The sequence below is a fragment of the Netta rufina genome (assembly GCF_964035555.1).
Source record: "Netta rufina genome assembly, chromosome: 9".
NCBI classification, from domain to species: domain Eukaryota; kingdom Metazoa; phylum Chordata; class Aves; order Anseriformes; family Anatidae; genus Netta; species Netta rufina.
This window is the reverse complement of record NC_140132.1, coordinates 10,672,585-10,690,069: the sequence shown is the minus strand read 5'-3', so window position 1 is coordinate 10,690,069 and position 17,485 is coordinate 10,672,585. Positions and strand designations below refer to the sequence as shown.

General features: G+C 49.6%; 1 protein-coding gene across 1 annotated transcript in view; it reads right to left on the bottom strand.

Annotated features, from left to right (window-relative positions):
• Positions 1–1,813: 1,813 nt before the first annotated feature.
• VPS8 (VPS8 subunit of CORVET complex) overlaps positions 1,814–17,485 on the bottom strand; it is a 76,162-nt gene continuing 60,490 nt past the window's right edge. The window contains exons 41-45 of the mRNA XM_084291964.1: positions 16,262–16,342; positions 14,655–14,824; positions 13,568–13,736; positions 3,053–3,133; positions 1,814–2,378 (exon numbers count right to left, since the gene is read on the bottom strand). Coding sequence (XP_084148090.1) covers positions 2,232–2,378; positions 3,053–3,133; positions 13,568–13,736; positions 14,655–14,824; positions 16,262–16,342 — 648 coding nt within the window. The 3' untranslated portion in view covers positions 1,814–2,231. The remainder of the gene's footprint in view (positions 2,379–3,052; positions 3,134–13,567; positions 13,737–14,654; positions 14,825–16,261; positions 16,343–17,485) is intronic.

Genomic DNA, 17,485 nt, shown 5'->3' with positions numbered 1-17,485 from the left:
ATAAAAAAAGTGCAATGCTTGTTAAATGAGGAAGTTGGGCCATTGCATGAACAGATACATTCTCACAAGGCACTTGAGTATCCTGTTTTCTTTCTTTGAGGGCATTTAAACAAAGGCTGTAGTAAAACTAAGTAAGGTTTTAATTATTTTCTGAGGGCAGGATTGTCTTTCTTGGTTAACTAAGGTTTCTAACAATGTTTTAGTGTCTTTTGACCATTCAGGCACATCTCGTAAGGTAGAAGAAAGCATTATGTATAAGCCTACAGCATTTACTCATATTTAATCTTTCAATTGTAATCTGAGTGGAGAGCTGCAAACACTTGCTCTGGTGCCTGGTCTGCCTCAGCCTTCCCAGGGAGGCCGGGAGACTGGTGGGCATGGGTACGTCCGGGGCCCTTCCCGAGACCAGGGTGCTCCTCACCTGCTGTTGCTGAGGCCACCAGGCCCTTCCTGCTCCACGAGAGCGCCCGTGGTCTGCTCTGCCAGCACAGAGGGGCTGCCGCTGCGTCCTGCTGCTGTTTGGGGGCACCTGCTGCGAGCGCAGTGAGATGAGCTGGGTGTTCATGACCAAGACTTACCATGCGGTCCTGTGGTCTTGCAGGTTCATATCACTGTCGTCAGGATACATTCTTTCTTAACTGTAAAGTAATTAGCAATATTCACAAGCTGTGAGTGTCTCCTACCCAGGATTTGTTCAGATGTCAAGCACAATAAGCTGCCTCTTCCTTCTGTTGTAAAACTTGAGAGGAGCAGCCTGGTGTGGGACAGGGCTAGTTCTGGAAAGCGTCCTAGCAGCCAGCGCAGGGGCAGGTTTCTCACTGCGCTCCATCACGCACCCCAGATCAGAAAAATGCTCCTCACAGAAACGTGACTTCTTTTGTTCGCACAAACATTGCGCAGACGTGCTGTAAGAGACTTGCCCTGAGCTAGTTGCTCCACTCCGCCAGGGAGAGGTGTGTATATTTCCTCTTTAATAAAATACTCAACAACTCAAGTTCTGATTGTCCTAACTGTGTATTTCCCATAATACAGTGAAACACTGCAGGGTTTCCAACAAAGGAGAGCTCACTCACAGCTTCAGATGGCATTACCTGACACGTACCAAATGCCTGGAAGAGCCCTGTGGCTCTGGGTGAGCTCTGTGCACGGAGCTCCACCTGCCTGGTGCTCCTGCAGGGCACAGAGCCCCGCCTCGGGTACCAGGCATCTGAAGACTTTGCAGCTTTGAGGTGTGCTGGCTGGGACACCAAGGGGGTGTTATCCCAACACGTCCCAGTGCTGGTGCCAGAACAGACACAGGGAGAGAGGAGGTGGTGATCATGAACCCGGTAACGCCATTTCACAAGCCAGAGGAGACCACACAAACACCACTGCTATTAGGTTGCCACTCTGTGAGCAGACTGATAAAGGTGCCACCAGACGCCGAGCCTCACCTAGTGACGCTCCCCAGCTTGGTGTTCAACAAGAAAGAGTTGAGCTTAGTAGTGACAAACCTTCAGCAATCAGTAAGAGTCACACCGATCCTCTTCCCCCTGCAGCACCCGAGGACCTGCCTCAGACCACACTGAGCCATCCCACGGCCCTTTCAGGCCAGCCAGGACTGCAGGCAGACAGAAAGCAGAACCCAAAGCTGCCCAGCAGGGCTTGTAGCTTTTGTTTTGGCTCCTGTGCCACTTTTGCAGAGCACCCTTTTGCTACCAGTTGAGCAGTAGTTGTAACCAAGAAAACAGCAGCCAGCAGCACTGGCACACCAGCAGCCTCTTACCCACTCCCCAGGCACACAGCTCACACACCCAATTTCAACCAAGGGCCTTTTTAATATGCTCAGGTTCATTTTCTCACATGAATTGCTTTCCGCAGCCTTTCCCAGGTTTGCCCATCCTTTGCCCTCAAACCCCACACATGGCAGCAGGGCACGCTGTGTCACAGGCTCCAGTGTAGCGGAGAGGACACAGTTACTTGGCAAAGTTACGGGTGCTGCCACAAATCTGCAGGTCAGCGTGGGTCAGCCCCGGTGCTTGCAGTGCTTCAGCATGCTCTGTTTTGACCCCAGGCTTCCCAGCTTCCCATCCAGCTGCCGCTCTGTTCGGTGAGCGGCGGCACAAGGAGCTCGCCCGCTGCTGCAAACCCTCACATGCCCAGCAAGGCTCAGCATGGCACACAGGGCTGTGGGAAGGGCAGCGGGGAAATTCCAGCATCGTCACAGAAAAGCTCGCTGCAGAGCAGGAGCGCTACTCTTCCACCAGCGGGGGCGGCGCCAGGTGCAGCTGGAAGGTCTCGTTCTGGAAGACGCTGCTGGTGGCGGGGTCCCCGTGCGCCACGCTGAGCAGCCCGTGCTTTTCACCATGGGTGCGGGACAGTTCTGTCAGGAGAGCGAGCTGCAAGACAAAACCCAGACAGCGTCAACTGAGGCCCCTGAAGCGCTTGTGTAAGGTGCAGAAGGGCTCAGAGCTCGCAGGGATCATCTCCTGCTGCAGTTAGAGAAACCTTAACACGCGAAGAAAAAGCTGTGCGCGGTGACCCTACAGAAATCTGCAGCACAACAGTCTTGAGCTGAGCAACTTTCCACGTGTCTTTGGGTTATTTTTAAATTACATCATTGGAAAACAATCCCAGAAAGAGCTCAGAGTGCCAAAAAACGCAGCCAGAACAGGCAGGAGGCACAAGGAAAAAGCCAGGGACAGAGGGAGTGGCCCTGCTTGGCCAAGCAGGGCAGCACGCAGGGGACAGGAGGAGGGGATCCTCTGTGCATAGGAGCCACAGGGATCTGAAAAGTACCCGAGAAATGTCACCCCATGGACTCTTTCAGGCCCAGCCTCAGAGCCAGAGGCATTTCCACTGTTTTGCTGCCAGTGAATTTCCTCAGCTGTCAGAGGCAGTGTGGATGCCTTGTGATGCTGAACAGCCAGCTCTGTGCATGCTAAATTGCCAGCACTGAATGAAACCCAAGAGAAAAGCCAAAGCCCACGCTGCCAGTTCTAATGAGAGGCCTGGCAACACGCAAAATGCCCTGCACCAATTGAGAACGGGAAGGAAAACGGGTGGTACGTACTCTGGAGGTTCCTCGGTTGAGTCGGCAGAGTTGGTCAAAAGCTTGGATTTGCTGAGGATCTAACACAGACTCTGAACCTGTCTGGTGAAGAGAATGAGAAGGTTACAAAAACAATAAGGTGCCAAGTTCACATACACAAATTTATCCCTGCCCCTGACACTGGGCCCAGAGCAGCCAGTCTGCAGCCTGGTCGGGGAAATAAGGCCACTTCCCTCTGGCTGCAAGTCACTGCCAGTAGCGCTGTGTGACTTTGGAAAGGAAACCTTGCTGTTGAACAAAGGATGCTGAGGTGCTGCTGTGTGCACAATGACTCGGGCGGAGGAAGGCTGTAGCTGACTGCAGACAAAGTTACGTTTGGGGGAAGAAAAAAGAAAAGGAAGAGAGGAAGAAAAGGGGATGGGACCGCAGCCAGCCGGGAAGAGAAGTAAGGTGTCTCCCAGGACGAGCAGCCTCTCCCGAGCTCCCCCAGGCCTCTCTCTCCCTGTGGTCCCCCAGGTCCTGCTCACTCCCGGCCGGCCCAGCGGCACGCTGCCATCAGGCACAGCCTGTGCGGGGGTACGACTGGGAACAACAACTGCTCAAATGATTATTATCTGCTAATGGTCTCTCTCCTAAGGTCTGCTTTTCCCCTAGTGGGCTAAAAACTAGGAAATGAGGAGAGAAAGGGTGTGGGGAGAGGAGGCAATTCATGCGCCAGTGGCAACCACGGCCCTTGGGAAGGCAGCCCCAGCAGCGCAGGCTGCTCCTGTGCAGCTCTGGGGGCTGCTGCAGCACCGCGGGTAAAGGTAACAGAGATGCAAACACAGGTGCCACGGTCTGCAGCAAATTATTAGGCAGGAAGGGCGGAATGCGTACTCGAACGGCTTTAAAAGGCATTATTTAAATGTCCCAGGGAGGGATGACACAGTATCACGGATTCTCGTAAGGTTTGTTCCATTTCAGCACATCACGATGTTTCTATTTTGATTGTTTCAAAAGCATCATCAAGGAGCTACGACAGGAGCCAGGGAGAAGAGCCTCCCTCATGAGCAGCAATCTGGCATCTGTCGTCTCTGGGGATCTATTTTTAAGGGAACATTCAATATTCATTCTTAAATATTTTCCCCAAAACACACTTCCCGAAGGCTATAAACCCAAACCGCTACAGTCCTACAAGCGACTGCTCACTGAAGTTGAATTTACCTTAACTTTTTGGCCACAGAACAAGCCCAATTTGAAGACACCGCATGACTTCGAGGAGCACGGCCAGCTGGGCTGAAGGCTGAATCGGCCCCACAAGGGCAGGTGGAGCTTTGCTGCTCCCTGCAGCCCGGCAGGGTGGCTGCCAGGCGGGCACGTCCTGCTCCTCTCTGGCTGCTGCTGCTCCTGCCACCACGAGGCCTTTCTCCAGGGAGGATTTCTCCTCCGGGGTTGCAGTGCTGCAGCAGCCAGCTGCCTTTATGCTTCTCATGCTCTGTGGCGTGTTTAAGGACCACGTTCAAAAGCTCCGTGAAGACGACTCCCAGTGCTACGTGCAGAAATAAAGCACACGCTACAGCAACCTGGTGCAGGAACCCTTCTGGCTACTGCATGAGGAAAATCAACCAAAACAAACTGCTTCACAAGAAAGTCATGGTGGACAAAACTCAGTGCACAAACGCCACAGGGAGCACACGACCACCAGTCAGAGCAAGGCACTGGCAGCAGCCTTGGCTTCCCTGGTGGCACAAGCCTCCCTCCCAGCAGCAGCCCGCCGCTCCCTGCAGCACCAAAGCCACGTTGGCCCTGGTATCAAGGAAACTCCATCTGGGAATGGTTTATTCAGAGCCTTGGTGGGGTTGTTTACTCCCCATTAGCACCTTTACCTGCCCCTATCTTCTGGCATCTCCTCCCTCATGTGCCCCCATTCCTACTGAGCTCTGAGCAAAGCCCAGCCTGGGCAGAAGCTCGGCATGCATCCGCCTGCCTCTTCACCACATGAATGTCCTGGAAATGCTGCAGAGCTGGAGGGCATGGCAGTGCTCAGAGGGAATGCACCCAACCTGCCACACATTTCCTGAAACCCAAGTAGGCTTGTTACTCTTGAAGCCCCGTACATTGTACTTTTGATGCTCATCAAGTGGTTTGAGACGAACAACGTCCTGACTACAGCTTGCTCATGCTAGGAGCTTGTGCTTAAACTCATTTCTTCCCCTTCCATTACATTATTTATATTGTAAATAACTATTTGTAACCACCAATCAAGGAGCCAAATGTTGATAGTCCCTGCGCAGATGGCATAGGCTTTGAACCAGAGAGCCTGTGACCGTAAGGGTCACACATCTGCAGCTGACAGGGCGTAGAGGCACTCCCAAGGGCCATGCAGGTCATTCCTACTTGGGGGAAAAAAAAAAAAAAAAAAGAAAAGACTATCAACAGAAGAACAAGGAAAAACTGCCCTCTGCATTTGCTGTGTGGCCACAGGCATTCAAGGACAAGGAAAATGCAATATAATTGGCCTCCCCTCTTCTGTTATCTCTCTACCACGCGTATGTAACTATCAATCAGGCTGTTCTCCAGGCTGATGAGCTGAAATATTGCAGGCAACTCTCGCTGTTGTCATGGGAACGGCTGCTGTCAGGCCTCTTCCTTTTTTAACCGTGTCACTAAAGGCATGTTTCCATTCAAGAGCTACAGGCAGGCTCTCAGAGTCCAGCATCAGCACTCAGGCGTTAGTGGAATCTGCTCAGCTCCTCCGCTCACCCCCCAACGCAGCCACGGCCTCCAGCACTACCCCGGGGCCACTCAGCTCATTATGGGCTACATCAGCTCTGAATCGCTTCAGCTCCTCCAAGCCCTTTCCAGCCCAACCCTTGCACCGCCTCAGGAAGGTCTCAGACTCGATGCAGAATCCAAGAGACTCAGTTTATCCCCCTGAGATGCTGGGCCAGCAACCCGAAAGGTGCCTTTTTGTCGTACTGAGATCCCACCACTATAATGCTAATCTCTCGTAGCACATTTTGCATGCACGTATTCCACCCCCCTCTGGTAGTCACCACACCACCCTCCTAAGCCTGCAATTATCTTTAATTTAACAGCTACAAAATCCATCATCAGCTCGTGCCTAAGCAAAGCAGATCATGCCGCAGTTGTAAGCAGAGGCACCGATAACAGTCACACCAAGAGAGCCATCTAAGTGCTGCCTCTCGGAGCCACAGCTCCCACACAAGACATTGCTACATCCATCTGACAGCGTGCTGCTGCACCGCATTACCTTGGAGGGCCGCTTCCTAACACAGGACAGATGCAGCCAGAAGTCCTGGGGAAGGTTTCGGGATTCCTAGGAATAAAAGCAACACCTGGCTCCCTCTTTTAAAGAGCTGAGCCCACCGGCACCAGCCACCAAACCTGCCTCCTGCCAGCCCTCCCCTGCAGCGACAGGACGCGAACTTCTCCATGCCTCCAGTAAGCAGCCTTACAGAGCGGTACCCGCCCGGAGTTTTTTAATGTGGGATGAGCCACTTCACACAAGGCTAAGGAAATCTGCTGCTCTTGCCCAGGATTAGGACCTGCTGTTCTCACGGTGCTCCCAGAGCCATGGAACAATCACATGAAAGGACAGCAAAGCAGGCAGGCTGCTGCTCTGACCCACAGTCATTAGAGAATTGTTAACTCCAGAAAACCTCAGGCAACTCCTCACAGAACAAAGATGTGTCGCTGCGGATCCGCACCCCTGGTACAGGACAGACGCAGCCCAGGCGATCCCCTTGGAGCGGGGCACCCGGCCCTGCAGGCCACGCCAGGCAGTGCTGCAAGCAAGCAACATCTTTGCTGGGAGGACGGCCTGGGGCCACCACAGCAGCACGAGGTGCTGCTTAGTGTCGGCACCCACCTCCACCAGCACGTGCAGGGCTCCAGCCGTGGGCACGGTGCCGGTCCCTCGGGGCTGGCAGCGCTGCAAGCAGCAGCTGCAGAGAACTGAAGCACTGCCTCACCACAGCCCTCCTCCGATCTCCTCGGGAGCAGGACGGGGAGGGCAGGTGTCTCTTGGTCCCAGCTGAACTTCGCTGAACTTCAGGAGCAGAGCTCCCACTCGAGGCAAGGAAGAGGAGAGGCTTAGCAGTGCACTGGTGGCCCCACTGCTGCTGCCATGTGAGGTACTGCAGCGACTGAGGAGGGGGGAGGAAGGAGAGCTGTCTGTATGGAATATCCAGAAAGCACACTGGCATCCCTGTTCTCCCTGTGCTCAGCAGCTCACGCTCACGCCAGGCACTGCTGGAATATTCCCAAGGACTTCTGCTGCTGCCTTCAGCCAAAGGAGCAACAACGCTGCTCGGGATTAATTAGATAAACAAAAACCACACAGCCTCACTATGAGCATCCTCACTGGACACTGTGGCCCAGCAGACAAAGCATTTATAAATAATGTAGCAGGCTCCAGGGGAAGCACAGCAGCGTGTGGAATAAACATCACATTAGATGTTGCCCAACTACCTGTGCTCGGTCTGATCCCAGTTCGGTGCCCAAGCCCAAGATAGTAAAAGCATCACGCGAGACAAATAATTCACTTTCTAAACATGAGCTATGGAGGCTGCTTGACAGTGTTCCACAAGAGCTGGGCACAGAAGACTAAAGAGGTGCGGTGTCCTCTCAGTGGCAGGACTTCAGGGCGAGAAAGGGAAGGACGAGGTGCAGAGGAGAGAAGTTCTACCCGGGGTGAGAAGGATTCGCTAAGGCCTCGTGTCAGGGGCTGGTTGATAACATGACCCCAACCCTCAGTGAAAACGCAGACACCTCTGCTATCTGTCCCCTTCAAAGCCCCTGCCACCCGTGCATTAACCTGCTGCTGCTGAGGGAAGAGATGTTTGTCTACCACCTGTACTTCTGAAGGCTGCCCAAGACAGCCAGTGACCCCTTGGCTCCCACACCACCACTGGCCCGGCCGTAATTCCCTCTCATAGTCTCCCGCCTGGGGACTGCAAAGTGAAACAAAACCTCAGCTCCCGCTTATTTTGCTCCCCTCTGAAGGGGCATCAAGGAGAACGGACAGTCTTGTAGGGCCTTCCTGACCCCTTAGCAGTTTCTCATTCCTCAGCTCAGGAGGAGCACAGAGCCCAGGGGAGCAGCAGCCACCGGGAGCACCGAGCACCACGCTGGCTCTGGACAAGCAGCCTCCACTAGCAGACAAAGTCACGCTGTTTCTTTCCTGCCTGTGCTCCACAGCAGATGTGCAAAGACAGGCTGAAAGCCTGCAATGTCACACGGCAGCCCTGCAGCGAGCGGTGCTGGTTCTCGGGGAGCAGGCACACGACTGTCGAGCGGCGTGGAGCCGCACAGAGCTGCTGGCAGCAGGGACTGGTGCAGCTTGTGGGAACGTCGACAGGCTGCAGCAGCCCCGCAGCTGTCACTGCGTTCCTGCGAGCCTGATTTGCAGACCCTCCTAGATTTGAGATGTTTTATTCAAACACGGGAATTTCCACTGAACCATAGAATATTTTCTCTGAAACTGAGATTTGAAGCGAAGATTACACACCAAAATTTTGCTACCCTTTCTCTTAGCGAGGACACAACACCTGGGGAGCAGCCCGCTGCTTTGGTCTTTGCGTTAGGCAGTCTGGAAGTAAGCTGTCTGCGCCTGGTGTCAGCCTGTCTCCGGTGCCAGAGGGCATGACTTTGGGTTGCAGGCAGAAAAAAACTTCTGCTGCACTGCAGACTACTACATCTGAAAGGCCAGGGGAAGCAATCACAATTCAGTCAGATTTTCTCTTAAAAAAAAAAAAAAAAAAAAAAAAAAAAAAAAAAAAAAAAACCTACCCAGGAACATGGAAAGTGCAAGAAAACAGTCAATTTTGATTTAGAAGCTGCTAAAGGATGCCTGTTTTCCCGAAATTAGTTGCTTTAAATTTGTATTTTATTTTCGGTTTTAACTTTGCTGCCAGCCCTCTTCTGGCTGCTAATTTAAACCCCTGCACTCAGTTTTCTTCTTATTAAATCATTTTTGCTTCCAATATATTAGAAGAAATCTTAAAACACAGATGTTCTGCTGATAAGGTGCCAATAGTACCAAGCGCCTCCCCGTCCTTCCTCACATGGACTTTCTAAGCGTTGTAGAAGCTGAGGAACCCACCACCAACATCAACTCCAAGGCTGAGGGACAGGGCTCCCTGAGGAGAATTTGCCATCCTGTCACCGTACGCAGTGCTCATTATCTGCCTGGTGCCACCTGGGGAAAAATTCATGCGTGGATATTTCCAAAGTTAAAAAGTCCTTGGAAAATTCTGGTATTGCTGGAGTCAGGGTAATGGCTGATGGTCGCCATTACACTGAGAACAGTAAAATTGGCTCCGTCTACTGGTTGACAGAGGTCATGTAATGTTTTTCTAGCTCTAAAATAAGTATTGGGGGGGGAAAAAAAAAGAGTCCTAACCCTCATTCTTACCCAACAGAAAGCACACAGACGTGCTGCAGAGGCGAGCGATACAATGTGGTACCAATGCCTCTTCAGGTGCTGTCAAACCCCCCCATGCTGGAAGGAAAGCTGCACTGCAGAGGGGTGCCAGAGACAGGCTGCAGAGCAGAGCCCAAACGCAGAGTCCAACAAACTGGATTAACCACGGATCACTCTCATTGTCCGTCCTGGCGTGACTTCACAGGATTAAACTCCTGAATAAAACATATCTGCCATCTGGACAGCTCTAACAATGGTGCCCTCAGAACTCACATCGCTCTCAGACATGGAAGCACCAGAGCATTTCAGCTTAGTCTTTCACAGCGTTTTCTGCAGAATTCATGGTCCAAAAACCAAGCCTGTGCTCCTCTCCCTGATCCCTACCGCGCAGCCTGGCAGAATAAATGGAAAATGCTACCTACCTCACCGTAACAAGGCAAATTAGTTTTGAAGACCAATGACTAAGATACAGAGACTATTTCACTTACGTATTTAGGCAAAAGACTATCTACTGTGCTTCTGCATCAGTTAACTTCAATCACCACAACACAAAAAAAAAAACACAGTGAAGGTTTTAAAAGAGATTATGAAAAACAACACGCACAAACTTTCATTTCTGGAAAGAGATAAGGTAAGGCAGACAGGACAGATGATTGGGGTTTAGACACTGAAGATTACCCTTGGCAGGACAGCAAGGTGTTAGGGATAACACAGAAAGCACAAACTTTTGGTGAGAAAAATGAATGGGAAAGAAAGCCCCTTTGGCCTTTTCTCATTATTCCTCTCCTTTGCTGGGGCAAGATGCCTGAAGCCCCTACCAGAGTGAGGCTCCACGTAAATACAGCCGTCGCCGGATTCAATAATGATTCCGTGCTGGTCTGTGGCACCTCTCCACCGCCCTCAGTTTTAAGGCAATTGCTACAGAAGTCATGCATGCAAAGCAGGGACAGAGAAAACACTGTCTGCTGGGCTGTCATTTCACATATAAATCTCTACAACATTGCAGAATTCAAACTGACAGTCTTTGTTTCAACAGAGCAGAACCGGTACTATGAAATGCACTCCAGATGCTTGGTGGCATCTCTCAGTATGAATCTGCTCCTAATTCAAGGCCTACTAAGAAAATAAGTATCTAAAGTGAAGATTTCACTACAGAAGACACCAGCATTAGCTCATATCAGGGGACAGACAGCGCTTCCAGGATCTGCAAAGAAACAGCCTCCCCATGGCCTCATACACAAAACATCCCAGGAGCTTCGGAGCTGGTTCTCTAGGGTGCGGGGAGGCAGGGCCCAAAGCAGCAGGTGTGTCAGTGCGACCTCCCTGGGATGTCCTGGTCATTCTCTGCAGAAACGCCAGGTGTGGAAGCAAGCACAGCGTGATGAGCACAAACCTCTGGGTCTGCTCCTCAAATTGCTTGTCTGCTCCTCTCTCCAGCACCCCGCACCGCTCGGCTGCTGGGGAACCAGCCCCACCTTCCCACCAGCCCCAGGCCTTCTGCATGGACCAGTGCCACACCAAAACAAGCACGGGGATTATGCCCTGCCGAGCTTAGCTATTCCCACGTGTAATTCTCTAAGAACCTCTGCTTAAATTAATTTGAGTTTGCACGAGACCCAGCCCCGCAGCGCCGGCCTGCCTGCGGCCTGCTGCTGTCGGCCTCAGTGCAGCCCCTGCACCCTCCCAGCATCTCCCCAGAACAAGTCAGCTCTGTACCTCAGACTGCTCCCCGCCAGCTGAATCGTTACCTCACAGGGTTAATTAACACTACAGAGCAGCGATTGTTAAGCAAACAAACTTCCCAGAGAAGCTAGAGATTTCAGTCTCGCCAAGTCTAAATATATTCAGCTTTTTAAAGATGTGACTGCACAACAGTTTAATCACATGCAAGCGCTACAGTTAAATATTATAATTTAAATATATGATGAACATCGCAAACTTGGAGAGGATCTGGGCCATCAGGAGGAGGAGGCGGGGGGCTGGAAGCAGTGCTGGTGCTCTGAGGAGCCCGAGCCAAGCTGCACCGGGCCGGCTGCGCGGAGCAGGAAGGATGTGTTTCCCTGCCAAGAGCACATGACAGACAGCGGGGAAGCATCCAGCACTCGGGTAACCTTGCATGGATGTTTTCTAGCCTAGCATCAGATGATCTCTGCTGTTACCCTTTTTTTTCCCCATCCAGTCCCTCTCCACGTGGCTCCCTTTAAGGCCTGAGTCCCCAGCCAGTCCCTCACTTCTGCAAACGGATCCATTAAAGGGCAGCATCACCTCCTCCCTGCCCTCATCGCTCCCGTGTCATCCGGAGCATTTTCTGCTTCGTTCTGCTCCCAGGTGTGTCTAGGCCAGTATTGACAGGGAGACACAGGGCTTCTCTGACCAGCTCACGAGAAGCCCAGCAATAATTAAGTTATGAGGCAGTGCTGTGAAACACCAGGCACTTTAATGACTGGCGTGGTTTTAGCACTTAATTTTGCCTTTAGCTTTTCAAGCTAAGTCTGGTCTGGCACACCTGCTTGGCACGCATTCCTCTGGAGCAAAAGTGTAGGGGGTAAAATACAGAGCTGTTGATTCTGCCCAGCTTTAGAGCCAGTATCTGTATCTCACTGCGAACGGGATGGAAACAAAATGCCAACCATTTGTACGCAGGCTGGATCGCAGTCGATTTACAGTCTCTACTGGGAAAGCTTTTCTTTCTGTCACCATATTAGAAACTAACACAATCTGACTGCAAAGATTGCATTGTGCTCCCTGCACTCCTCAGAGACTGCTTTTCCCCTAAGTCTCCCTTCAAACAGGAAGCTTCTTTTTTTGTTAATACAGAAGCTGATGGAAGTTGACTAATGCTGTTAGCTATCTTTTGATCAGAATTGATTTGGCAGAAATTGAAATAATCAGCTAGAAGAAAACTGAAGTAGTACTATAAAAACGTACTCCCAGATTGAATTACTCTGCGTTCAGAAGCGGAAATACATTGCTTTGCGTGCCATTTGGGTGGTGACAAGTGTCCCATGTACCTCGAGGCGTTTAGGAACAAACCCTCATCAGTGACCCTGACTGGAACATGGGACAGCAGAGATCAGCTCCACCCCCATTCAGGATTTCTCAAAGACATGCCAACAAGCTACCTGCTATTTTTGCTTCCAGTCCACAGTACTGGGCCAGGGAAAACACAGCAGCATGCACATTGAGACCGAGTGTCTGTTTGAAGTAGGCGTGGTGAAACTTCTTGCACATATTGACAATAACTCATAGAATCATAGAATATCCTGAGTTGGAAGGGACCCTTAAGGATCATCAAGTCCAACTCTTGACACCGCACAGGTCTACCCAAAAGTTCAGACCATGTGCCTAAGTGCACAGTCCAATCTCTTCTTAAATTCAGACAGGCTCGGTGCAGTGACCACTTCCCTGGGGAGCCTGTTCCAGTGTGCAACCACCCTCTCTGTGAAGAACCCCCTCCTGACGTCCAGCCTAAATTTCCCCTGCCTCAGCTTAACCCCGTTCCCGCGGGTCCTGTCACTGGTGTTAATGGAGAAAAGGTCTCCTGCCTCTCGACACCCCCTTACGAATACAAACTAATTATCCGTTCTCTTGCCTAAATACAGCTGCAGCAGTCTTGTTTACATGCACGCTTCTTTAAACATTGTGCTAGCATTTTACGAGTCAAATCAATTCCAGATCCCTTACCCAGAGCCAGGCTAGGAAGGTAGAACAGAGGTTCTACAGTCCAACCACAAGAATGCACCAGCTTTTACTAAAAGTTTTACATAAAACACAGCTAAATATGGTTTGAAGGGAATTGTCCCCATTGGCCCATCGCAGGCTCTCACAAACAAGACAAAGCAGTGGATGCATCTGTCAGATAATCAGCTGCACGTATCCAGCTTCCCTTCACACTAGCTAGTGGTTCCCAGACCTTCTGGATGGACACATTATCTTTTCTTGCACAGCTCTGTATACCCACACCAAAACAAAATTCATAAATGTGACTAGCTAACTGCAGATACTGTTTGACACTGACTGTAGGCTTGTCTGGAAGCAGAGTACGGCATGAAAACAAAGCACTGAAGTCTAGAAGTTAACTTGAAGAGAAAACGCTTTACAAGCCTTACCTGCGCCAAGGATGTCGCACTTCCTTTTTTCAGCTCTGAAAAGTTCTCACTCAGTTTTCCTCCCTTGTTGCTTGAGTTGCATTTATAGCACATCCACCGCATCAGGCCTTTGGTTACTACCCCACACTCTTTACTCAGCAGACACAGAGAATGGTACAAGTGGCCACAGCTGTAAAGGCAGGAGAAAACTTCTGTTAAAGCAGGGTAATGCAGCCTATCGGCACTATAGTTTGTGGAGGAAATCTCTGGTGAATGGAAAACAAGTCTGTTTGGCTGCATATACACCAGCAGTGTGTACACCCCCTTCATACCTCCACACTCTCCTGCAGGATTTCTAGCCTTGCAAAAGTACCAGCAGATGTGCATTTGCTGATGCAGTTACAGATCACAATACTAAAGGAATAATGATCCTGTTTTACGGCTACTTGGCCACAGACAGGAATATTACAGGTGCCAGAGCACATCATCAGGGCTGCAATAGATCTGAGATGTACAAATATAGGCAAATAAAACCACAATGCTGCAATTATTTCTGGGACAACAGGTATCCACCGGGCCCCAAGACTTCCCCAGCACAAAGCACTGTATTTGGCACAGAACAGCAGTAGGTCAGCTGGCAGCAACACACAGTGCCCCTGGTTTTACTTGCTGAATCCAGTTTTCAGACCATTTATGTGTTATGAAGCTCTGCAAAGAGTTTCTGCTCTGTTTTACAGCATTGCTCAGTAGGGGCTCACAGGTGGTTAAGGGTATCGATGAGGACTGTGCTGTCCGTGTACATCAGAGAATCAACTTCTGCTAACACATGCTTTGCCAGGAGAGCTGGCATGAATTGACAGCTTCCCGAACTGCTCTCACAAAACTGTAAGGAATTTTTTTTTTTCAGCTAAGACAGAGGTGGCTAAATGCAAAGAATCAGGCTCTGATCAGTTTGACTGGCCAGCCCATTCACAGTGCGAGGGAACAGGAGATACATGCCCACAGGAATACATACTATTACTTAGAGAAGACCAGTAGCTTTTAAAATTATTTTTTATTTTAAACTACTAACATGAACACATCTGTGAATCTATCCTCTTAACTTTACCTGAAAACAATGATTTCATCAGCAGTTTCTTGCCTTCTTTTGTACTGCTGTAGACAAATGCAGCAGTAATCCTGCTTTGGGGTAAGCCCTCTAGTGACAGAAGCTCTTAGGTTACACAGCGACCAGTGGAGATCATGGTTTAAAAGATTCGTAGTTGTCTCTAGAAGGGTCTGTGTGGAAGACAATATGCAGAGTACCTAAGTCATTGTGTCATCTTCACAGTGCAAAAAATCCACAATGTTCAGTTCTTCATAACAAGTGGCTTATCAGATTGCTAAGAACAAACCCAACCACACAAAATTGCTTCTTTTTACATTTTGTAGCTGCTGTCTTCAAAATACTTACCTTTTTACCACAAGTTAATGCCGACGATACCTTTTCACTCCTAAATAGATAGATAAGTGCCTTATTGATTTTTGTCTGAGAGCATTAAAAGAGATGTGGGAGAGCAAGCTCATCTTGTCATCTTCTGTATCAGGCTTCTTTTCCCCTCTACCTGCTAAGTTACTGCATACAACCCCCTATTTTATTAGAAATGTACAGAGAAAAATCAAAGTCCAATGCACTATCACAATTAAAATATGAAAGAACACTGCATCTCTCTCATCTGCTAGCTCTTCCCAACTGAGAGCTTCATTTCTAAGAACCAAAAGCAAAACACCCTTAGTTTTTAGTGGCCAGTGCTTCCTTAAGCAACAACAAAACAGGTATCAGGGATAGGTGCTTTGATCTGTGACTTATTGATGCCCTCTGATACAAACTCACCAAAGGCTTCAGAGGTTGTATTGGTGGTTCCTTAGAAAGACAAAAATCAAAGGCAATGGCCTGGTCCGTATAATGAATACGCAGCCTTTACCAGACAACTGCTATCAACAACAGATCAGAGAGCCTGTGCTGCTCAGAGCAGACCTTCCTCAAAAACTCAGAGAATCTCTCTTTACATTTAGTCCTCTACAGTAAAGCTATTCCCCATTTTATTTTTAAATTGGATGATGCTGCATGGAGGCCTGAGCACTAGCTACAATGGTAGCGCCTTATGGTAGAAAAAACAGGAGACAGCGAGTTTGGAGGAAGACTACACGTTCTGTTTCAGGAAAAATGACCTTTAGAAAACGTAGAAGGTTGGAGACTCTCTGGGATTTAAAACTGAACAGAGAAAGGCAGGAGTCAGACAGATAAAATGTAATAGGGTGACAAAGGAAGTGCAGTGTTACCACTGGGAAATGGCAAAACAGACTAATTTAAAAGGCACATATTTAAAATCATGTTAAAAAAAACAAACAAACAAACCATATTGCTTTTGTGCCTTTGACTCCCTAAGTGCAGGAAAAAAAAAAAAGCAGGTGTTCATGCTTCCAGTTCATTTAACATAAATCTCCACTACAGAGGTGTTCACATCACCACATACCTGTCGGTCCCTTCACTTGTAATATGCTTGCAAGCTACACAAACTCATTCACCTTCCCCAGATCACACAAATAAAGATCACTTGCGTGCCCATTTACTTTGCTTGCAGAGAAAAATAGCAAATCAGAGAGAAGTAGGCTAGACACTAAAAAGAATCCCTGTATTTAGGGGTGGACAGAATAGAAATACGTGCAACTTACTTGTTCATAGTTAAAAGTGTCCAGCATTCCCAGGACAAGTCCTTGAATTTCTCCAAGTTTCCCTTTTCCATAAACTGGATCCTGTGTGAAGAAATGAGAAGCTGCAGCTGAATCCCAGGACATGGTAATTTATTATTGCACACCCCCCTTTTCTTCCTCCCCTCCAGATTGCCATCACACACAGAAGTTATGACTCCAGATTTAAAGACACTGCACACACACAAGGCAGGCACAGTAACCACACGTATCGATGGGAAAACTGGTGACTAGCAAAACCAAGTAGATGGCATCATCAATACTGATTACGGCACTTGGGTCAAAAGACTTCAGATGTGACCTTGGAAACTTCAGGAGGTGCAAGAGCTGACTAGAGAATGCTTGAGGGATATCAGAGGAAGCAACAAGCAGCACCCTGCAGCAAGAGCAGAGGAACCGACTCCAGCTGCGATGCCACTTGGGGCTGGTTCCACATGCTCTGAGCAGCTCCACTTCCATTTCCCTGTAGCATAAGAGAAGGGCTGGGCTACGAGTCACTGCCCTGGCACAGCTCAGCCAGCTTCCTTATGCCTGCTCCAAACCAAACCTCTCCTCCTCCTCCCCAGCCACTCTGGCACCCTCTGAGGCATCACTCAGCACAGGACAGGAATCCTGGCCTAGGGTGCGCCTCCCGTTCTGGGGTGAGCTTTGTGTCTTTAACGTAAATAGGAAGCAAAGAAGGGCAGAGAGCATACAAATTCCAGAGACTGGCAGTCATTGAGCTGGACATGGAAAAAATATTTTGCACTGCTGGGAGGCAGTGAAAGGCAAACGGGGAAGGCTGCTGAAAGCAGAGAAGCAGCTGACTGGTGGAACGGGCAGGGTGTGGGCAAAAGTAGAGATGGACTGGCAAGATGTGATAAGGAAAGTAACACCAAGGTAGAAAAGTGATGGAAGCATGCTGGAAACAGGGATCGAAGGGCCTAGATAAACAAGTTCTGGATTAGATGAATGAGTAAAAGCAGGAATAAAGCATATTCCATGCTTGGAGTGAGAGCAAGGGAGAGGAGAATCAAGAGCAGAAAAGTTGGCAAAGAAGAGACAAGTAGCATGGAAGTTAGACTGCAAGACACCCAGAGAGAACACCAAAATAGGGACAGAGAGGCAGGCAGGCAATTTTGGACAACAGCTTTCACAGGAAATGTGATGGGGAGAAATGCCAACTTGCAAGCCTAAATAAAACGAGCA